At 37.8% G+C, this 24,929-nt stretch overlaps 1 protein-coding gene across 1 annotated transcript in view; it reads right to left on the bottom strand.

Moving 5' to 3' along the window:
* LOC134582822 (coxsackievirus and adenovirus receptor-like) overlaps nucleotides 1-23,884 on the bottom strand; it is a 39,519-nt gene extending 15,635 nt beyond the window's left edge. Inside the window, exon 1 of the mRNA XM_063439490.1 lies at nucleotides 23,728-23,884. Within this exon, the coding sequence (XP_063295560.1) occupies nucleotides 23,728-23,779 (52 nt within the window). The 5' untranslated portion in view covers nucleotides 23,780-23,884. The remainder of the gene's footprint in view (nucleotides 1-23,727) is intronic.
* Nucleotides 23,885-24,929: the final 1,045 nt, after the last annotated feature.

Genomic DNA, 24,929 nt, shown 5'->3' with positions numbered 1-24,929 from the left:
GGCCATGTCTCTGAGTATTGCACACCTTGTGCTTTTGGGCACTCCAGTGATGTTGCAGCTCTGAAATATGGCCAAACTGGTGGCAAGTGGCATCTTGGCAGCTGCACGCTTGACTTTTCTCAGTTCATGGGCAGTTATTTTGCGCCTTGGTTTCTCCACACGCTTCTTGCGACCCTGTTGACTATTTTGAATGAAACGCTTGATTGTTCGATGATCACGCTTCAGAAGTTTTGCATCCCTCTGCAAGATATCTCACTATTTTTGACTTTTCTGAGCCTGTCAAGTCCTTCTTTTGACCCATTTTGCCAAAGGAAAGGAAGTTGCCTAATAATTATGCACACCTGATATAGGGTGTTGATGTCATTAGACCACACCCCTTCTCATTACAGAGATGCACATCACCTAATATGCTTAATTGGTAGTAGGCTTTTGAGCCTATACAGCTTGGAGTAAGACAACATGCATAAAGAGGATGATGTGGTCAAAATACTCATTTTCCTAATAATTCTGCACTCCCTGTATGCAGATTATAACGTATGCTTTCACATTCATAAAACGTAGAGTTTAGACCCTAGTGTATGTAATGCTTCAAAGGGCTTTCACAGTTTAACCAAAATGTGGTAAACTAAGACATCCAGTATTATGGTTATCTCAAAGCCTAGCTGTTCTGGTCAGCCCTCCAATCATATGAAAATTTGGAAAATGTAATGGTTATTGTGTTGTCCATACCTAAAGCAATGGTTTGAATTTTTCCACTTGTCAAGACTCTGCTACAGTCTATTAAGACGTTCTGTTACAACAGTCAGGATATTAATGGTTGTGAGATTGTGAGCACAATCGGTAAAGGTACCTAACTGTTTTAAGAGTATTCATGTTTTCTCTGATTTTAAATAGCAGTCTCCATATATCAACATTTATTTCCATTCATTATTGTGAAGGATGATGAAATAAACCTTGCAAAATGGATTTAGTCTGTGGGACAAATATAATTGTCTTTAACTGTATTTATGATCTATGATGGAATGAAAACCTAAAGAGAACCAAATGCAGATATTCTTATTGAAGTGGTTAAATGCCCTGCGGGCATCACTTGAGACTAATAAACCAGGATTATGGGAGATGTGCAGTTGGTAGATAAAACTGATGAGTTTTGTAATTTTATCGGAACCTTTTTGTTCCTTCATGAAGACCACCTGGTCACCATCAATTTGAAAGGGGATATAGTGGGGATATCATTTGGCATCATCATTCAACCGATAAAAGCACCTGAAAATCATACAAAGTATAGGAGATTTGCACGGCTTAGTTAATGCCATTATTTGCCATAATGTAGGAAATGGACCTTCTTCGGGTACCCGTAAGAATAATTAACACATTGTTTATAGGATGTGCTCCATAAAAAAACGATAAAATGTGACCTGGCAATTCCATTTGGCCCTAGTGCTTTCCCAAAAAGTATTTGCAAATGGTAAAATACATTTCTCTACCAATATTGCTTCGGAAAGGCAAAGAAGTTTGGTTAGGGTCAACCGAGCTAAGGGTAAATTGTGTAACTATACATTTCTTCAGGGTAAGGTTTGTGGTTGTCTTTGGATTTTTATAAAGATTGCCACAAAATTTACATTAAATAAAAATGTTGTCCTTGTCAGAAAAAGAATTCTGAGAGATTTTCATTCCAATTTGTTTATCCAGTAAAATTTCGGCTCACTTTTTTTTAGCGCAAAATGTTCACATTGTAATCGTTCTTATTAATAACCTGTCCAGTTTAAATGATCTAATTTCTCATTTCTAGTTTTATTAATTCATTAATGTTTATGAAGATTCCATCCAGCCAAGTAGTGGATTACGTGGGGTTTAACCCATTAAGGACACATGACGGAAATATTCCGTCACGATTCCCTTTTATTCCAGAAGTTGTGTCCTTAACCCCTTAAGGACCAAACTTCTGGAATAAAAGGGAATCATGACATGTCACACATGTCATGTGTCCTTAAGGGGTTAAGGTGGACACAACTTATTTTATTAAGAAGTTGTGTCCTACCAAAGCCCAGGTGCTCAGTTGATGAATTATCCACGGGTCATTGACAAGCTGACATGTTCAAGTCATCCAAGGTACGGTTTTGTAAGAAATAACAGTAACAATGAAATTGCATAGATGGATTGGCAATGGCGATCTTTTCTTTAATAGACAGCTGCACAGATGTGTCAAGGGAGAGATCAATTATAAAACTGAAGTTCTGCAAGGTTCAAGATCCCTGTTTATAAGGAATTTAGTGAGAAAGTTATGCTGTCTTACAATAGAACATACTAACAAATGAAATAAGTGCATGAAATAAACAAAATTTGGATACTATCCCTTTATTCAGGATGTATTCGCTGAAAGCCACAAACACCCTCTATACCAGGGGTAGTCAACCTTTTAATACCTACTGCCCACTTTTGTATCTTTGTTGATGGTAACATTTTCTTACAGCCCACCAGTGCAGCAGTAACTAATTTTATAGCACAAGTGCGATTTTTATTTATTTATTTTTTATTTTCTAGAAATTAGGTTTTTGTTTTTTTAATATGTGTGTCTGTGAGGTGCTGTGTGTGTGAAGGGTGCTCTGTGTTTGTGTGTGTGTGTGTGTGTGAGAGAGGTGTAGTTTGGGTGTAGTGTGTGTGTGTGTGTGTGTGTGTGTGTGAGAGGTGCAGTGTGTGTAAAGAGTGCTGTATGGGTGTGAGAGAGATGCTGTGCGTGTGAAGGGGCAGTGCGTGTGTGTGAGGGGTGGAGTGTGTGTGTAGGGTGCATAGGGTCTTTGCTGTATATAGGTGGGTGAGATGTGAAACTCTATCTTAATGTCTCCCCCTCCCTTCTTCTTACCTTTTACCAGTGAGGGGGTACATAATGTTGTAAGCCCGGGTGGTCCAGTGGTGGTATTTTTACTTTAGCCTGCAGGCTGACTCTCCTGTCCTCCTGCGAACACAGCACTGTGTTGTCACACGCGGCAATGCTCCGTCCAGCCTGCTCACAGGAGGAACACAGAGCCTCCCAGGCCCTTCCCTCCCTCTGCTGGAACTAAGTGCCAGGGGACCGGTGAGGTAGATCTCCCCAGCCCGAGAGGGCTTACAGCAAGGCTAGCTCAGCATGGGCCGGCAGGGGACATGAAAAGATCTCCCCTGCCGGCCTTGGTACACGGCCATCGAGGCCCACTGGGCCTTTTCTGCATAACCCACCACCGCCCACCTGAAATCCCAAACCGCCCACTAGTGGGCGGTAGGGACCAGGTTGACTACCACTGCTCTATACGATTCTCTGCTGTCCCCAGAAGCAAAATATTGGAGACATTCATACCATTAACCTGGCACCTTGCACCTTCCTTAAAAGGACACTCCACTGCCTAAATACAAAAATAATCAAATAAAATAAAATCGCGATTTGTAGAAACAGCCTAATAAAAAATGCATGAATTTAATTCTGAAATTTTCCTTTGGGGTTATGTAAAAAAAATCAGTTTACAAAAACTGCAGATCTCTTGTCTGGAACATTTGCAAGCCCTCGCATTCAAACCCCATCCAGACTTCCTGCGGCTGTCCAATCACAGACTTCCTAATGCAGTTCAATTAGAACTCTTTGCAAGGCAGTTGTTCTATGCAATTGTTGCCTCTTGAGTTAAGTTCCACTGAGCTAACCAAACCAGGAAGTAACAGGACAGATTGTATGATTGACAGCTAGGGCGGGTGTAACAAAGTTAATTTATAAAAGTGCCAATTTCTATTGAAATCTGCACTTTTTTGTACAAAGTAAAAGTACACAATCTTCACACATAAAGCACTACAGCAATATAAGTGCTCTAGGTGTTTGGAGTGTTCCTTTAACAGTTAACATGCATATTATTCCAGCTGAGAAAGCTCCCATGTATCCTGCTCCTGCAATAATATCTGCCCCGCAGCCTGAGCCAAACCTGCTCCAGAATCAATTACAAAGTTAAAAAAAAAAAACTACCAAATATTTGCTCTATAAATGGAGTATCAGTTTGACATTTAAAAGCTAAATACTCTTTCATATTGTATGCACAACTTTAAGTCTTTATTTCTGCAACACAGAATACAATATTGGTTGTGTTTAACTATAATTTTTTTTTTCCAAGATAAATTATGACATAATATGATATTGTTTCTTAGTCCCCTCTAGTGATTGTCTCTCCGTTTGTGAATTTTCTAGACAATGTGCTGTTTCTAAGTAAACACACTCACGTTTCAGCCTCACACAACCAGTGTGTCCATTTCTGACCTCACACACACACACCCTTCATTCCCGAACGAAACTTAGTACATCAGAACACAGTTTCAGTCAGACATACCAGAAGGGAGGAGATTTATTTTCTTGAACTATGACCAACACCTTACATGACACGCCAATTTCACGTAGGTGTGGACGTTTTTAAAATTGGAAGATAAAAACAAAACCCTACTTGTCAAAACATTGTGTGTCTGGTCACATGGGGAACAGGAAACGGATCATAATTATATCTTTAAAACGTTTATTATCTAAAATCCGGTATTAGACACATGGACTGGCCTGCCAACAGAGGTGGTAGATAGCAACGACTACTGCAATTATCAGAATAGATATTCTAAAAAGCCTTGAGCAGAGGAAATCAAATTGTAAATGATTCATTGCTTCTGCAGAAACCGGTCTAACGCATGCACATACAAATTAAAATTCGAAATCAAAATAATTGCCAAGGCGGCTTGACATCAGAACTCATAGTCTACCGAGTAAAAAAAAAAAAAAGATCTGTCATCAAAGAAAATATTATTTATCAAATACCACAGTAGACCATGATCACTTGGCTATTTGGCCGTTTGTGTGTTGGGTCGAATGAATCAGACCAAAGAAGCAAGACGCAGTATGTTTAAATGTATAGTGCATTTTTTTAACACTGAGGCAAACATTTGACCAACTGATTTGTGTTTGGAGTCTGTAATAAAAATAGATATAACTCCTTGGGATGAATTATTCAAACTATGATTCACTTAAAGGGGCACTCCTGTGCCCAAATAACAAAAAAATATATATGTGTGTGTATATATATATATATATATATATATATATATATCTCACTCTTTTTTAGATAGGCCCCAAATGAAAGTGTGCATGCATTTAATTAATTTAATTATGCATTTTCTCATTAGTAGGTATATATCTAAAAACAGTGCTTTATAGGTGTGGATTTGTACCTTGAATTGACTACTATAGGATACAGGAAGCCAATGTAAGGACTGACAGAGGGGTGAGGTGTGAGAGGACCAACTAGAGAGGAAAATCAGTCTGGCGGCAGCATTCATTACAGACTGTAGCGGGGCAATACGACTTGTGGGAAGACCTATTAGGAGAGAGTTAAGATAATCCATGCAAGAGATTACTAGAGCATGGACAAGCTCCTTAGTAGCATCTTGTGTAAAAAAGGGTCGGATGCGGGCTATGTTTTTAAGATGGAATCTACAGGATTTGGTAACATGCTGGATGTGAGGCTCAAATGTGAGGCCAGAATCAAGTATAACGCGAAGACAGCACTCTTGCAAGGATGGGCTGATGTGGGTACCACTCACCTGAAGGGAGAGCAAAGAGGGGGATCAGTATTAGGAAGAGTAAACACAAGGAGTTCAGTTTTAGAGAGATTGAGTTTCAAAAAGCGGGAGGACATCCAATCAGAGATGGAAGAAAGGCAAGCAGTGGCACATTGCAGGACGGCAGGGGAGAGGTCCGGGGAGGAGAGGTATACCTAAGTGTCATCAGCGTACAGGTGATATTGGAATCCAAATGAGGTAATAAATTTGCCAAGAGAGGCAGTATAAAGAGAAAATAGATGGGGACCAAGTACAGAGCCTTGGGGGACTCCAACTGAGACAGGACGCGGGTAGGAGGTATCGTTAGAAAAGGAGACACTGAATGAGCGTTGGGAGAGATAGGAGGAAAACCAAGAGAGGACAGTGTCACAGAGACCGAGTGATTGAAGAGTTTGGAGAAGGAGAACATGGTCAACAGTGTCAAAGCCAAGAGAGATGTCAAGAATAATTAGTAAAGAGTAGTGCCCTTTGGATTTAGCTGCGATTAGTTTGTTAGTGACTTTAATAAGAGCAGCAGGGGTGGAAGCCAGACTGAAGAGGGTCAAGGAGAGAGTTGGAATTGAGGAAGCAAGTCAGGTGGGTAAAGACAAGTCTTTCCAGAAGCTTTGAAGAAAAAGGGAGCAGAGATATGGGACAATAGTTAGAAGGGGAGGACGAGTCAAGAGATGTTTTTTTTTTTTTTAAGGGCAGCAGGGACAACACCAGAAGAGAGAAAGCAGTTAAAGATGTGTGTTAATAAAGGCACAAAACAAGAGGAGAGAGATCTGATAAGGTGAGATGGGACAGGATCAAGCGGGCAAGTGGTGGGTCGAAAGGAAAGGAGAAGCACAGCCACCTCTTGTTCAGTAGCCTGGGAGAAGTCTTTACAAGAGCAAATCTGACACTTCCTGAGTTTCCAGTATAGAGCTACAGTCTTCATTTTCCACGGTCGTAAATCGTTCGACACTTCAAGTTTAGATGTTCTTTCTATCTTCACTAAGGAATTTTATTTACTTTTTTTTATATACGTTTATTTTCGTGATTTTTTTTTCTCTCTTGATTTTTATGGCTTGGTTCCGAGAAAACTTTATCTCTGTAACAGATTTAATTTTTATTTTTTTGGTGTGGTTTTTTTATTTATATTGCTCCCCTTGTACCCAGCAGCCTTCTCTCCCCCAACCTGGGCCTAATACCCTGAGATGGAGAAACTTTTTTTGCTCTCCCTCATGGCCCTTTTTCACTGTTTGTTTATTTCCCCTGATAGGGGTATATATCCAAGTTTTTTGTACCCCGTTGATATTTTTATTTTTCTATTTTCTTTGACCATCCATCCTTTAAAAATTGGTAGAAATTTTTCCAGATCACGAATCACAGAAATGCCTCATACAAAAATGCATATTATGTGGCATCAGCGACTTGCACAAGTCTGTTTATTTATTCCTGTACACACATGTACACAACTAGAGTTTGTTGTGACAGTATTGTTGGATGTTTCTTTATTGGAAGGCGGTTGTTCGGACTCTCACAAAGTTGAATATTCCTTTACTCTTTATCAAGCATTGCTGTTCCATAAATTATGGTTTTAAAATATATGTCATTTAATGTGAGAGGCCTGAACACCGCCCACAAAAGACGCTTACTATTCAAAGAAGCAAAATCCAACAAATCAGATCAGGAAACGCATTTTAAAAATGATAAAAAACATAAGATTATGTCAAAGCTTTTCCCAGTCCAATATCATAGCACTTATAAATCCAAGTCTAGAGGTACATCGATTTTCTTTCACAGGAATGTAGCATGCTCGACGAATAAAGTAATGACGGATGATGACGGGAGATATTTAATATGGATAGGTTCACTTAACACTATTGAATATACTATAGTGAGCATGTATTTTCCCAACACGGGTCAGTTGCAGTTCTTTAGGAAATTGATGGACTTAGTGAATGAGAATGTGAGAGGCAGCTTAGTAATGTGTGGCAATACGAATTTTGTTATGGACGGTGAATTGGATAACGCTAGGGAAGACAGTGATCAACAACATAGAGGGGACAGCGACAGATTAGCAAACAAATGTTCCAGATACATGATTGAATGTGGTTTATATGATTCCTGGAGACTGATGCATGAGATTGAAAGAGATTTTACGTATTATTCTGTATCTAAAAATATGTATTCCAGGCTGGATAGGTTTATGGTCCAGAGCGCTTTAATCCCGCACATCTTGAAATCTGATATCTTAGACATTAACTGGTCTGACCATGCTCCAATCATAATGCATATTGACGAAATTGTTTCTTCAGCCCCGAATAGAACCTGGAAATTAGGCGATTATTTATTAAACGATGTTGTGAACAGATCATTGACGGAGAAAGCCTTGAGCGATTATTTTTTGGAAAATGCCTCACCCGAGGTTCCTGGTGAGGTGTCTTGGAATGCGCATAAGGCTGTGTTAAGAGGTCATTTTATTTCTAGAGCGTCTCACCTGAAGAAAATTAATAGCAATAATTTAAGAACATTGGAAAAAGAACTGTACAATTTGAACCAGGCTAATAAATTTGGCCCCTCGTCTTCCCTATCAGCAATGATAGGAGAAATTAAGACTAAAATTAACAAAATTAATTTAGATCGTACATCTCTTATGGTGAGACGTCTCAGGAAAACATTTTACTTAAAAGGCAACAGGGCCTCTACTCTTTTGGCATCTAAACTCCGGCATGTAAATGCACAATCAAAAATAGCGTATATACTTGATGATCAGGGGCGAAAAGTGTTTCATCCTACTAAAATCAGCGACATGTTTGCAGAGTATTATAGCAAACTTTATAATTTAGAATGTGATTCGAACCTTACCCAGCCTTCTGCAACGACCATTGATACATTTTTAGACAGAGTGACATTGCCTCGGCTGTCTCCAGGACACTTAGAAAGCTTAGGATGTGAAATATCAGCAAAAGAGATAGCTGAGGCGATCAAACTTATGCCATCCGGAAAAGCCCCTGGTCCCGATGGATTCACTATTTTATATTATAAAACTTTTCAAGAAATTTTAATTCCCCACATGACCAAATTATTCAACTCCTATAAGTCCGGGGGAACGATGCCAGAGGAGTCCTTGTGCGCACGAATAGTCACCTTGCCAAAACCGGGAAAAACTCTTGCTAGATGCCACAATTTTAGACCCATTTCTCTAATCAATAATGACTCAAAGATTTATTCTAAAGTTCTCGCAAATAGATTAACCAAATTAATCCCATTGCTAATAAACAAGGATCAAGTGGGTTTTGTAAAGGATAGACAGGCGCCCGACGGGACTAGAAGATTCATAAACTTGATTCAGCACATAAATATGACCAAAACGCCTTCATTGCTTCTATCTCTAGACGCAGAGAAGGCGTTTGACAGGATACATTGGGGATATTTATGGAGAACGTTAGAAAGATTCAACATACCATCATCCTTTATCACAGCAATTAAGGCGCTATATTGTGCACCTTCCGCCCATGTCTCAGCTTCCGGTTTCACATCCAAAACGTTTTCTCTAACCAATGGGACGAGACAAGGGTGCCCTTTATCTCCAATTTTATTTGTTCTAGCAATAGAACCCCTGGCTGAACTAATTAGAACAACCCCACAAATTGCAGGAATTGTTGTTAAAGAATCCGCACACAAAATTGGCTTGTTTGCAGACGATATAATTCTAGCTGTCAAAAACCCAAAAGAATCTTTGAGCCACCTCAAAGACATTTTAACTCAATTTGGCGAGATATCGTACTACAAATTAAACGAGTCTAAGTCTCAGGCCCTTCCATTTCATTTAAAAAATTCGGAAACCAATGCCCTTAAGAAATTATATTTATTTGATTGGAGAGCTGACTATATGGAGTATCTTGGCATTAATTTATGCAAAAATTTGGTAAATATGCATTATCACAACTTGAGGAAAGCATGGTCGGACCTATAAAAGGAGATGGAGAGATGGGGCGGAATGGAACTTTCATGGCTGGGGAGGGTCGCATCTGTTAAAATGACGATACTACCAAAAATTCTATATTTCTTTAGGACCATCCCTTTATCCATCCCATTATCATTTTTTAATAAAGTTCACTCGACAATGATGAAGTTCATCTGGGGGAACAAGCCTGCTCGAGTGAAGCTCACTTCCTTGCAGCACCACAAATCGAATGGCGGTATCGGTGTTCCCGATATCCGCAAATATTATTTCGCCACTAACGCTGCAGTGGCTGTGAGCTTTAATAATCAGGTTGATAAACCCAGATGGATGGAAATAGAAGAATCAAAAATTTTACCGGTTAGATTGTCAGAATTACCTTGGTTAAATCCTAAGAAAAGACCTGGAATTACAAAGTTATTTTTATCTACCAAGACTACACTTAAGGCCTGGGATATTGTTTTTAAAAATGATCATTCTCCCAGCCTGTATAGAGCAATGCCAATTGAGCTATTGAAGGATTATATTCCATCTTTAAGAACAGAACTGTTGAAGGAATGCTCTATAACTAATCTTGACAATTTTTTTCACGGCAATGCTATTCTTTCTTTGGAAAAATTGAAACTTAAGTATGGATTAACGAATGTATGTGAGTTGGATTGTAAGGTAATCATTGACAAATTGAAAGAACTATATAAGGTACCTGAAACAGTTAAAAATTATAAAACGCTTGAGATGTCCCCATTAGAGAAAGCTTTTTTATGCAGCCCCACTAGTAAAGGCATGATATCTTTATGCTACTCGTTTTATAACGCCAAGCCCCTAGTTAAATTAAAACACATGTTGTCATGGGAGACGGAGTTGGGTGCCCAGTACGATCTAGAAGAATGGTTCGTTTTTTTTAAAGCTTTAAAAGGTATTTCGTATTGCACCGACCACTTTGAAAATCATTATAAAATTTTATATTGCTGGTACCTGGCCCCGTCTAGATTGCACAACATGAACAATATGTATTCTGACCGGTGTTGGAGAGATTGTGGGGGTGTGGGCAATATGGCCCATATTTGGTGGTTCTGTCCTAAATTAACTAAATATTGGAAATTGATTCACGACCTAATTATTAAAGTGGACAGAACCATTAGCATTTTAACCTCGGAACTAGCCTTATTCAAAAAACTCCCGGAGTCCATTAATAGATCGGACAAAATAATCATAGGTCACATTTTGATCGCTGCTACATCCTGTTTACCTAGACATTGGAAGTCCCAAAATGTGCCATCTCTCAGGGAAGTTTTTAATTTGATTCTAGAAAACAAGGCACACGAATTTTCACATAGAGCTAATATGCGTGGTTTCCCAATATTAAAATACAATTGGGATAAGTGGGAAGAAAAAATCAAAACAACATATGGTCTTTGACATATTTATTATTAAAGTGCATTGATGTAAAACATATTCTTATAATTTTTTATTTATTTTTTAATAATGGATGGTTATTCTTTTCCATTTCCAAGTTCCCCTTCCCTTCCTACCCCCAATACAATGTTTATATTCTTGTTGTTATACAAATATGTAAAACTTTAATAAAAATTATTTGAAAAGAAGTGTTTACAAGGCAGGTGCTCTGGGCAATTACATGCCTCTTGAGTTTAGCTCCACTGAACTAACCAAACCAGGAAGTAACAGGACTGGTTGTCTGATTGAAATCTAAGGGGGTGTAACAAGGTTAATTTCTAAAAGTACCAATGTCTATTGAAATCTGCACTCTTTGTAAAAGGAATATTTCCATATTTCCACTTCCTACTTTGCATCCTGGGACATCAAGAGTGTTTAACAAAGCTTGGGTACCAAACACTTTTCCTTGAAATCTACATAACGTTTTGGTACACAAAACAGTGGTATTTATATATGTTTTATTAAATATAGTAGGTCTATATAGTAGGTCCCAAAGTAGGTCCGTACATGAGCTTGTAAGAATGGTTTGTGCTTGACATAAGCACAGACTGATGCTAAACCACCGGAGTTAACCTGGAGGATCTCTTCACCTCCTGAAGCTTCATCCTCAAGAATCCAAGGAATGAAAATCCCCCTGATCTTTACTGGCATACTACTCCACCGAGACTCTTGTCAGGAAAAATTGGCACCTGATTTGTACAGGGAAGGGATAGCTAACTCTGGAAATGACAAACCCTGTGTTATAATTCTACTCTCAAGCACTTGCAATCTTTTAGGAATGGTTAGGCAGAATCAAACTAAAACAAACAGATGAAATGATACCAGCACAATGTACCCAATTGTTTACTACACACATTGCGCGGAGTGTCTCTCCTAGTAAATTATTCACCGATGCTACGGTACATTGACAGAGCATTTAACCACATGTTTACAAAGTCTCTCGCGACTTTCACCTGCATCTTGGGAGTCTGATAAGCAGAAACTGGAGACCAGTTTGGCAGCAAAAAGGAATGCAAAGAATTTTGAGAACATACAGAAAACCAACAAGCATTTAGAGCAGGTACAGGAAGATGCAACAAGAGACACTGCTCTAGCGTATAATGTTCCAAAATGGCTCTCAAGATTGTCAGTGAAATGATTTTTAACCTATTGAAGTGGTTAAAGTGCCTGCAGTCCGTGAGTTTAATACTAGTGTAGCAGAGATGCACAACAAAATGGTGGAGGCCAAAATATGCTACACTTCAGGCGATACCAGGGGTTCCGGGCAGTGATAGGCTGAGAGTGTCAGCCAATGACTACCCCATGCCCTGGTAGGAAATAGTATGGCGGAAGCATATCGTAATTGGGCTGTAGGTTGCCAGAGACCAAGCATCTCTGCTAAGCAGTGAGTAAACCATTTAGCAGTGATGTTGGGTACAGCATCTATGGGCTGCAAACACCACAACTACTTTAATTTATGAAGTGGTTATGGAGACCACCAGGTTCCTTTTGCTGATTTTGAACATTCAAGTAAAATTAATGTAGTTTGTAATTCTGTGCCAGAATGGAAAATATTTCTTTGCTCAAGAGTCCTCCTCCTGTACTGAAGAATATCTCAGCTCCAGTCTTTGCTTACTGCCTCACTGGAGAATACAAATATAGGACATCACTCAACCCTATGGGTTCCAAGGCACTCTGTTTGTCTGTGGTTCACTGACTCCTGTGTGACCTGTTTCTGTTTGTGTCCTGACCCTGTGTGACCTATTCCCTGACCCTTGCTGCTGTCCCTTGTTCCTGACTATGCAACAAATCTGTTTCCTGAGTTGCCCAGCCCATTTCTTTGCCCTCTATCAAACTGACTACGGTTTTATATTTAGTTGTTGATCCAGTATGTGCTGCCATGCTGGTTTCTCTCATCCTATTCCTGCCACACAGGCCAGAATGGATCCAGATTCTGAACTCTGGGAGAGACATGGTTGTGATATAGGCTTGTCTGTGATGCTAACTGTGTTACTGAGAGTGTTCCTGTCCCTAAACATGGCATGTAATGTGGGCACACATGCCAGCCAGTCAAGGTTGTCCATACAACAAGCCAGGGGTGTTGATAGTTCCAGAACCATCGGGGGCTTCGGCCCAAAGAAAAGCTCAATGACCCCTACAGTAACAGGGAAATGTCAAGACATACCTACCCCTCTCTGTCTTTTAATGTACTGATCTACCCACCAGCAGAATGCCAATGACGATAGTCTCAGTAAAAGCATAGCCAGATAGACGTGTGGGCTTGAACGCATTGTACTCCCAAAACCGTGTGGGCTTGAACGCATTGTACTCCCAAAACCTTATGCTGACATTCACCTGGGAGCACCACTCTTCATCCTAAGCAGCCTAGTGGAACCTTGTAATACGTTTTATAATAGGTGCCTTCCTGATGTAAAATAAAAAATCACTAATAGGCTCCTGCCCCTTCCACCAGAGAGATCAGAGATCTAAGGCTAAAAAGCCCACACCCAGGGTACCAGCCCACAAAAGCCCCAACATCTCTGCACCAATGGCTGCTGTAGTGCTTGTGTATGGGCTTAAGTACCCTGAACTTCACTCTAAGAGCACTAATCGAGCACTTACTGTGAACTTACAGTTCACCTAAAACGGGGTGAGAGAGCCAGTCTCTCTGGTGATCGGAAGTACTGATAGCAAACCATATGTCACAAGCCACCACTGTGTAATTTGGCTGGTATGCAGTGTCAGCAGGCTTTCCATGTCTGAGTGTTTTGTCACCGACACTTCCTGCAGTCCCTCGTCAGAGGGCTCAGGCCGAGAATAAAGTTGCCTGCTAGTTTGAACACTCCATCATAACAATTAACCCTAATCCTGCAAAGGATTACTGCAGGAAGAGCTGAGTCATCGAGTTCTCCAAGAAAAATGCATGTTTGTAATTTTTTTTTTTTAAATCTCAAAAATTAATTATTTGCTTTTTTTCAATCATTGTTTATGTATCAGTGCAAATTTATATTGGAGTCTTAATTATTCATATAATCCTACAAGATATAAATTATTTCTAAAGAATAATCAATCCATACTTCACATGAGAAATAAAAAAAGAATATAAACTAATTAAATTATAAGTCAAATAGGTCTGGTATGCCTAGTGCAACACACAGGGATGAGGGAGTCTGACTTGAAGTGAAGAGCTCAAAAACTGGATATAGGCAGAAATTTCACCAAAAACTGTCTGAAATGTGTAATATTGTGATTAACACTGTAAATCCCGTGTCATGGATCCAGGAGCTAGTTCACTTAAAAAAGGCTTTGTTAAAATTCAGGATGAAAAAACATAAAATTTGTATATATGGTGTGTATACCTTTAAATCTGTTACGAACAGGATAAAAATTAGGTATACGCCAAATACTTCTAGCAAACAGAAAATTAAAATTAAAATCACCTTCAAGTATAGGAGACTGTTTCCTATGATGTGAGAAATCAGTGTAACACTGATGCGAGGTGGCACAAAAATATATATATAGGGTGTCTGTATCTTTAAATTTATGATCCTTGAATGAATAGAGTATATATCAAATGATGTACTTTGGAGTACAGATATATATATATATATATATTATAAGGTAAAAATATAAATGACTGTGTTTCATAAAATTGATACAATTCAATAAAGTCCAATGAATTCCAGATAAAGTTTAAAAATACTTCAAAATTTATTAGAAAAAAGGCGCCTATATCAGGGCATTCAAAGTGGTGAAATAAAAATATATAAAAACTGCATAAAAATGAATAAATATAAGTCAGGGACGTATTGCAAGATTGTTACCAGCACATCTGTGTAGGTTGTTCCGTTTTCATAGTGAGGACCGATTAGGATGGATATGGATAGTATGTTGCTCTCTCTGCCGGCTGTTTGTGAGGTTGGCGTGCGTCCCAGACCTCACTCTGGATGATGCACGCTGTTGGCCGGCGGGTCCCCCAGATCTCGGAACACTCTCCGTTGGATGGAAGAATACTGCAGCTGGATTTTTGATCTGCGTCCGTACCCTGCTTGTTTCCTTGTGGTCTAACGCGTTTCGTGGGTGTCAGCCCCACTTCCTCAGAGACGTGATGAGGATTCTTCAGTACACCATGATTTTTATATAGTTCTAATTGGTGTTGATTACATTGATTGTCATTTTGCTTTACCAATTATAACTTTGCATTTCAACTAATGCTTATTAAACATACTGTTAAAATCTGAATTTTAAACGTGAATTTTAAACATGAATTTTAAACATATGTTTATGGTGTACACAATTATTTCGACTTTTATGTGCAGCTAATAAACACAAATAGTGGAAAACATTGGAAATATCATAAAGGGTATCAGAAACATCGGAAGTATATTAAGAGTGCATTTGGAGTGCATTGGAAGAAAATATGGTAAAAATGTAATACAGTAAAAATACATATATAAAAAGCATATATAAAAAAGCATCGGAGATTTGTTAAAAATACTAAAAAGAGCATATATGTTTAGAAAGTATCTTAATAGCGGACCATGTATGGTGAATAATAATAATAATAATAAACTGTATATAATTGAACCCCAAAATTAGAAAGGGTTACATAATCGTGGTATAGAATTCACATAGAATGAATAATAGACAATGCATAATAGATGATACATAAATAGATAGATAAACAGATAGATAAACGGATAGATGAATAATTGCTGTGATATCCTAAAGGGATATACTCGTGTGGAAACAGAGTGCACTAGGTAAGTATATGGACTATATGAAATCTGATACAGTTCTAGTATCGAGAGTGATAGTGCACAGTTATGACTGTATTCAGTTGTTAGGACAGAGCTATGGGATTAATAGTGGACTGTGTCAAATTGGGTTTGTATGTTAGTGTCGAAAGTGCGCAATCGTTACATTCTATTACTAATTGTAACATACAGTTAGGGCTTGAAATGAAAAATAGGAAAAACTCCAGTATATATATATGTAACTGGAGATGTGATATACATTTTGTTTTAATGCATCTAGATATAGATGAAGAATAGGTTAGGTGTAAAGTGAAATCACAATATATATGTTATATAATATCAATATGGTATCCCATCGAGGTCGTGCTTAATTAAAGAGATAGTGCATTGGTAAGTGCTCAGCTAATGCTGGAGGGTCTAATGTTGAGAAAAGAAAGAGGAGAAATGTATAACTAGTAACTGTGCTGTGTGTGAGTGCCAATAGTTAAATATTAATAATTAAGTAAAAATAGATAGCTGGAGTACAAAATAGATGAATAAATGAAATGAGTAAATAAATAGATAGATAAATAAATAAATATATAAATGTAGATATATGTATACACAGATAGATGTGTACTTCTAAGAATATATATATGAGTGTAATTCCATCTGCATCCTTTAGATAAGTGGGGAGGTAGATGATAAAAAATAGTTAAAAAATAGGTAAAAGGGGAAGTAAAAGGATTGAGGTTAAAAAAAGTAAAAAAAAGTAAATGTACACTGGAGGGGTGGGGATATGGAGAGAAATCTCGACCAAACCGAGGCCAAGTGGATATTCAACTTAGAGACCCTAGCACCCAAAGGCTTGAATATAGACTATGAACTGAATGCCTTTCTATAGATATGGGTCTCCCGACACAGAGATGGCGGACTTTTAACCTCAATCCTTTTACTTCCCCTTTTAACTATTTTTTATCATCTACCTCCCCACTTATCTAAAGGATGCAGATGGAATTACACTCATATATATATTCTTAGAAGTACACATCTATCTGTGTATACATATATCTACATTTATATATTTATTTATTTATCTATCTATTTATTTACTCATTTCATTTATTCATCTATTTTGTACTCCAGCTATCTATTTTTACTTAATTATTAATATTTAACTATTGGCACTCACACACAGCACAGTTACTAGTTATACATTTCTCCTCTTTCTTTTCTCAACATTAGACCCTCCAGCATTAGCTGAGCACTTACCAATGCACTATCTCTTTAATTAAGCACGACCTCGATGGGATACCATATTGATATTATATAACATATATATTGTGATTTCACTTTACACCTAACCTATTCTTCATCTATATCTAGATGCATTAAAACAAAATGTATATCACATCTCCAGTTACATATATATATACTGGAGTTTTTCCTATTTTTCATTTCAAGCCCTAACTGTATGTTACAATTAGTAATAGAATGTAACGATTGCGCACTTTCGACACTAACATACAAACCCAATTTGACACAGTCCACTATTAATCCCATAGCTCTGTCCTAACAACTGAATACAGTCATAACTGTGCACTATCACTCTCGATACTAGAACTGTATCAGATTTCATATAGTCCATATACTTACCTAGTGCACTCTGTTTCCACACGAGTATATCCCTTTAGGATATCACAGCAATTATTCATCTATCCGTTTATCTATCTGTTTATCTATCTATTTATGTATCATCTATTATGCATTGTCTATTATTCATTCTATGTGAATTCTATACCACGATTATGTAACCCTTTCTAATTTTGGGGTTCAATTATATACAGTTTATTATTATTATTATTATTCACCATACATGGTCCGCTATTAAGATACTTTCTAAACATATATGCTCTTTTTAGTATTTTTAACAAATCTCCGATGCTTTTTTATATATGCTTTTTATATATGTATTTTTACTGTATTACATTTTTACCATATTTTCTTCCAATGCACTCCAAATGCACTCTTAATATACTTCCGATGTTTCTGATACCCTTTATGATATTTCCAATGTTTTCCACTATTTGTGTTTATTAGCTGCACATAAAAGTCGAAATAATTGTGTACACCATAAACATATGTTTAAAATTCATGTTTAAAATTCACGTTTAAAATTCAGATTTTAACAGTATGTTTAATAAGCATTAGTTGAAATGCAAAGTTATAATTGGTAAAGCAAAATGACAATCAATGTAATCAACACCAATTAGAACTATATAAAAATCATGGTGTACTGAAGAATCCTCATCACGTCTCTGAGGAAGTGGGGCTGACACCCACGAAACGCGTTAGACCACAAGGAAACAAGCAGGGTACGGACGCAGATCAAAAATCCAGCTGCAGTATTCTTCCATCCAACGGAGAGTGTTCCGAGATCTGGGGGACCCGCCGGCCAACAGCGTGCATCATCCAGAGTGAGGTCTGGGACGCACGCCAACCTCACAAACAGCCGGCAGAGAGAGCAACATACTATCCATATCCATCCTAATCGGTCCTCACTATGAAAACGGAACAACCTACACAGATGTGCTGGTAACAATCTTGCAATACGTCCCTGACTTATATTTATTCATTTTTATGCAGTTTTTATATATTTTTATTTCACCACTTTGAATGCCCTGATATAGGCGCCTTTTTTCTAATAAATTTTGAAGTATTTTTAAACTTTATCTGGAATTCATTGGACTTTATTGAATTGTATCAATTTTATGAAACACAGTCATTTATATTTTTACCTTATAATATATATATATATATATATCTGTACTCCAAAGTACATCATTTGATATATACTCTATTCATTCAAGGATCATAAATTTAAAGATACAGACACCCTATATATATATTTTTGTGCCACCTCGCATCAGTGTTACACTGATTTCTCACATCATAGGAAACAGTCTCCTATACTTGAAGGTGATTTTAATTTTAATTTTCTGTTTGCTAGAAGTATTTGGCGTATACCTAATTTTTATCCTGTTCGTAACAGATTTAAAGGTATACACACCATATATACAAATTTTATGTTTTTTCATCCTGAATTTTAACAAAGCCTTTTTTAAGTGAACTAGCTCCTGGATCCATGACACGGGATTTACAGTGTTAATTAAATTATAACTTCCTTGTACTTTTTATAATACACACATTTTGTATGTCATTGTTTAATGATTAGCCTGTAAGGGGTGAAATTAGTGAGACTGCCTTTGGCCAACTGTTGATGCTTCATGTGTTTTTAATGAATAATTTTTTTTAAAAAGAACTTTAATTCCCATGAATTAATATGTTGCTTGTTGACTCAGCAAGCCTAGTGTGTCTTCCAGTTAGGAAATTACAGAGTAAGCGATGTACACAATGCAGCATGTATAGATCAGAAATCACAGACACAAGTGGGAGCCTGTACCATGATCTAAAATACAGTGACTAACTTTTTCAAAATATATCATCACATCAGTTTGCTGGAGAAACAAACGAAAAAATCCAAAATGCACAAAATATTGCACTTAAACACGAGCATGTTACTAATTTCTCAGAAAATAGAGGTCACAACAAAATAAGGAGAAATTAGATGTCTTGTCCTCATGGACTTTTCAAGAAGGTCCATCAGAGTTTCTAGTTGGAAAAAAATATATTCTAGAGCAGAGAGAATCACAAAGCTCTTTAACCTTCCCTTTCGAAAGGTCACAAGCTGTTTACCATCTCGGTATTGTAGATGTACTAGTCCCACACTACCAGACATTTAAACCAATTATATACGTACTCTTTGTTAATGGTGATGTGACCTGCACAGATCCTCAAGATCCACAAGAGTCAATCAAGATCTATAACTTGTCTGCCATTAGCTTGGAGGGTCCCGCCATAGCTTCCTCTAGCGAACAAGCTAGGAAACTCCGAATGTTCCCTCAAATAATCACAAGCTATAAAGCAGCATGGTATCTGCAATATATAGACTTGTCTCTGGTCCGTTTTGTTGAAAAAAACAATACCCTCTCTTATAGTAACAGGAAAGCCCTGGCACCGTCCCAGTCTATTTTCTCAAATTGTTCTAAAATTTACTTTAAAAAAAAACTTACATTGGTCCCCATGGGCATCTGCACCACGTCCTGTCTTCTCCTGTAGAAGGAGCTGGTGGGTCTGTTCAGTTACTATTGGGTATATAGCCTCAGGCGCCAGACAAGACCCAGGTACATTATACAACTATTCTAAAACAGTTTAACAAGACACACTGGGACAGCGCCTGGCAATCCTGACACCATAACCACTACAGCAGGTTGTAGTGGCTATGATGCTTGAAGCCTTCCATTATTGTAACCATTCAACAACCAATGAGGCTAGTGAGATAGCTCAGGTAGTGAACATATCAACAATAGAAGCTGTTCTCTATTTAAGACAGCAGCTACAATGCCTGGCAGGTTAAACTCAAACTGTAATACTTATATTGTAAATAAAATATATTTTTTTATTTGGCAAGTACTGACATTTATGAGCCATTGCAAGTCATTCATAATTTTCAGTAAATGTACAGAAGTTAAACACTGATTGATTGCTGATAACAAATGTTTCAGTATATTTTGATTTCCTATAAATGAACTAAACTTCAAGGTATTGTTCGGATGAGCTCAAACAGTGGCATCTCAAGATCTGGGCCAGCTTTTTTCTCTACATCAAATGTTTTCTGATGGGAAAGCAGTACTGAAATATTTAATCATTCTGACAGTTTTAAGATAATTTCAGTGCCGAGTGACAGTTCAGGTTGAGCAGGGTGGTGTCTACAAGGCTTTACAGAATTTGGGAATGGGGAAGCTCAGCTAATATGCCTGGACTCAGTCACACTATTGTTTGAGAAAACCGGCTGGAAATGATCAGAAATGGCTTATTTATCATCTCCCCCTCCCAATTTTCCATACCCAAATCAGCATAAGTATGTGACGAATAGATTAGACAAAAAAAAAATATTATTCACTTACTAATAGACCGACTGTGAAGCCCACCTTCACCGATGTTCAGTTGTTAATTATTATTATTATTATTTTTATTTATAAAGCACCAAAAAATTCAGCGGCATTGTACAATGATGGTCTTGATTTAATATTTGGACACACTTTCCAAATTATTGAATTTTTTTTTTTTTTTTTTAAATAGAAAGTGTGTGTGTGTGTATATATATATATAAATATTAAAAATATTACAATATAAAAATACTTGTCAAAATATTAAGTAGATTGTAAAAGCATATGAAAAAATAATAAATCGGGCCCGATATGTCCAATTCAAACACAAAAAAGTTCTAAGAAATTAATAATATAAATAATCACATTTTTGAATAAAGCTAATAGCTTTTTGTGATTATTGGGGAGAATTAGAACAGAGTAGCTACTAATCAGAACACTGGTGCAAAGTTGTAATAGTGAGCAGTTGTTATGGAAACCAGTGGAATCAACCGGGAGATTCTGTTAGTTTCTATGGAGACTGCTCCAGTATCAAACCTAAAATGTTCCCAGCATGTATCTGTCCCCTTCCCTAATTGGCCAGTCATCTTACATGTTTTTATTTAAATGTTTGTATCTTGTAAAACAAGTATAGGGTGCAAGGGAGAGATATCCAGTTACATGTGTTCTTTAAATGCCCCAAGCATGACTGGTTCAGAGCGGTCAGGCAAAATGTAATGCTTTCAAATATCTTAAGATCTGCTGAATGATTTTAAACATGCAGACTGATTTATTTGTATTGATTAATGTAAAATGTATTTAATAGAGCTGGCCCATTTGACTTATGGTTTAAATATTTTACATTAATCAGAATTTTAATGGAAAGTGAATGATCGTGGGTTGTTTAGTTTTGACAGCAGTGGGAGTATACTGGTAAATGAAATTCAGAATATATGCAAAACCACTAGGGTTTTGCTGGGTGATATTATGCATAGACCAGGGTCTCCGGGCTGTTAATAGAACCTTGAGGTAAATGGGAAGATTATCAGGTGAATGGGCAGATTCTCAAGGTGAATTAGCTGATTTGCAGGATAAATTGGCAGATTCTCTGGCACTCGAAGTAATTAGTCAGATTCTCTAAGAGAATTAACAGATTATCATGGTCAAAGGCCAGATTTGTAGGATGATTAGCCAGAAGATTCTCAATGTTTTAGAATGAAACAGGTAGATACCCAATTTATCTTGTTTTGTTTTGGAACCTCTGGTTGAATGGCCAGATTCTCACACATTGGTCCGAAATACCTCACAATTAGTGATGGTAAATGGAAATTAATATAAAAAAACCCATAAAAAACAACGTGTGACACTATGTATTATAGAAGAGTAACTTGGAACATTCACAAGTTTGAAGGCCAATTATGAGTGGGCCCTGCACTATAAAAGCAAATCAGCACTCCCAGATGTAGACAGGGTGCAGTAGTTTCAAATATCAGGTCCTCCAGAAATGGTAATGATCCTCTCAGGTTAGTCAGGAATCATTATAGATTAAAATGGTTTTATTAACATAATATATAAAGCAAAAAAATAGTTCACAACGCTTTTCAAACCACTAAGGGGTCTTCCTCGGGGGAACACTCAGGTGTATTCTTAAAAGACCACTCTAGGCACCATAACAACTTCATCAGAATGGAGTTGTTATAGTGCGAGGAGGTCCCAGACCTTGGCTTGCCTGAAAGGAGAAAACCATTAGCAAATGGTTTAACGCTAAAGTTTTATTTATAAAGCGCCAAACATATTCTGCAACGCTGTATAATTGGGAAAAAAACAACTCAATAAGAACAGACTGATACAACAGGTAGAGGGCCCTGCGCGTGTGCTTTATGGCCAAAGCTTCAATCAGGAAGAGGTGTCACTGAGAGCGTCAGCCTATAGGGAGTTCCCCCCATTGAGAAAGATAGTGATAAAGCTACGCCTTGGATCTCCTTGCACCATAACAACTGTATCCATTTACATACCGAGTGCCAGTGTGGAATGACTTGCTGCTTTATCATTTACACCTCTATACGGACACGCTGTCATTAAATCAGGGGAAGATGTTATCCAAGATCATTGTGACAATTATACAGCTATTGATTATTAGGGGGGAGGTGGGGGTACAGTCCTCACTGTATCTCTAGTGATTAAAACATAAAACCATTATATAAAGGCCAGTATTACAAACACATGTTTGGGCCATTAAAGGGTTAATATTCTTAATATTGTCTGGGTCAGTTCATTTGAAATTTAAAGAAATAGAATGGTACAATAATTATATATATTTATATGCATGTCTGTTATATATTATACTCATATACACGTTTTTTATTTTTTTTCTATAAATTGTATATTTATAGCGTGTGTTATAGATAAAGAATCTCTTTCAGGAATAAATTGTGGTATTTTCCCAGCGAGGGAAATATGCTGAACGATGATGTTCTATGAGACGTAAGGCTGTTTGTAAAATTTGTTCTCTTTTGTATAAAGCAGAAGTGGGGGGCCTCTGTTCCATGTGTGCTGGTTAGCTTTGGGGCCCCAACGTTTCTGCACTACATTTCCCACAATGCTTAGGAAGCTATATATATGTTTTTCAGATTTTATATATCCCTAGTTTTGAAAAGTAAAGATTGCAAGAACGTATTAATGTAGCTCATAATGCAATCTAAATTATCTCCTAGCCAAATCTCTAGAGAAGGCATTTAAGGTTTGCTTTCATGGCTGATGCACTTTAATTAGTTATAATCACATTTGCAACAAACAACCAATTTGCATATATTCCGCTTTAACTCAAAAGGATCCATTATCTTTAGAATTAAACTATAATTCACGCTTGCTTCACTTGGTTTTATAATACTTGTCTTTTAATTACAGGGCTTTAAAAATGTCTGCCTATTCTGCTTATTTGTTATTTCCGGCAATTCCCGGTGGTGTGGGACATGTGATTATAAAGCAGCGATGATAACACTTAGAATGATAAGAAGTCCGTTACCTGGCAACAAACACAGCACAATCAGCGAGGGAATCCAGCACTGGCCCACCATGGTTGCCCACCCAGTCGTCTCAGGATGTACGTTCCTCAGCTCCTAGTGTCACGGTTTGCTGTGTGCTAACTACCAGCTTTGATCACTGTGCCCAGTTTGGGAAGCGGTGAAACTTGCACAACGAGTTTAATGTTTATGACAGTATAGGACACACCCGCCTGTGTCGAAGAGGAGATACCAACCAGGGAATGTCAGCTATGTGTAGTGTACAGGTGACACAACAACGCAGAGTCCTGATTCTACTTTCTTTGTGTCACTGATGAGTTCCTGTTTTATTTTAGCCATAAATGATTTTACTACGCAGAATACGGCTGTTTACATACATACATACATATATATAAGATCAGCTGAACTGACTGATTTATTCATCTTGGTATTTAACTACAGAAAAACTACACTTAATCTTAAATGAATAAAAAGGTCTTAATACGTTGTTTTAACATTTCACCCTACTTTTCATAGTTTTTCACATGGCACTTGTGCTATATATCGTATAAAAGTGACCAATGGTTCAGCTTAACGGGACACTGTAGTCACGCAGACCAGTTCATCTCAATAAAGTGGCCCGGGTGCAGTGGCAATGTCATTTTAGACAATGTTTACATTGCAGTGTTAAATCCTCCTCTAGTCCCATTGGATGCGTGCGCGGCACTCTGCCTGTAGGCACCTGTGGGGAGAATTGGATTGGACAATGGTGGAGGAGACCATGCCTCCTCGATAAGTTGTGGGAGGTGGAAAAGTTACCACAAAGGAAGTCTTGACGCTGAAAACAAAATGATTCAAAAGTTTTATTTTATTTATTTTTATGGCAAACGGTGGGGGGGGAGGGGGGGAGGGGCATTATAGCATTATGAATCTAAGTTTGTTTCCCTAATGCTATAATGTTCCTTAAAATTCAGCTTAGATCAAGGGATATATCAAGAGCAGAGCGAACTGAGTGGTCGGGCACTTTGGACATGGTCCCAGGGCCAGGCCTAAGAAGGGGGCCAGCCACTCTGTCTGTTTGGCACTGTCACACACACCTACATTTCTGCTGCTTATCCAGAAGGGAAGTTGGGGACAGTGAGAGCAGACAAAGATTCTGGCCCAGTGCACAGAGGCGCATCTCATACTGACATTGATGTGTGTCACCTGTACTGTCCCGGATTTG

Source organism: Pelobates fuscus, chromosome 13 (genome assembly GCF_036172605.1).
Source record: "Pelobates fuscus isolate aPelFus1 chromosome 13, aPelFus1.pri, whole genome shotgun sequence".
In the NCBI taxonomy this organism is placed as follows: domain Eukaryota; kingdom Metazoa; phylum Chordata; class Amphibia; order Anura; family Pelobatidae; genus Pelobates; species Pelobates fuscus.
This window is presented reverse-complemented; position numbering and strand designations above follow the sequence as displayed.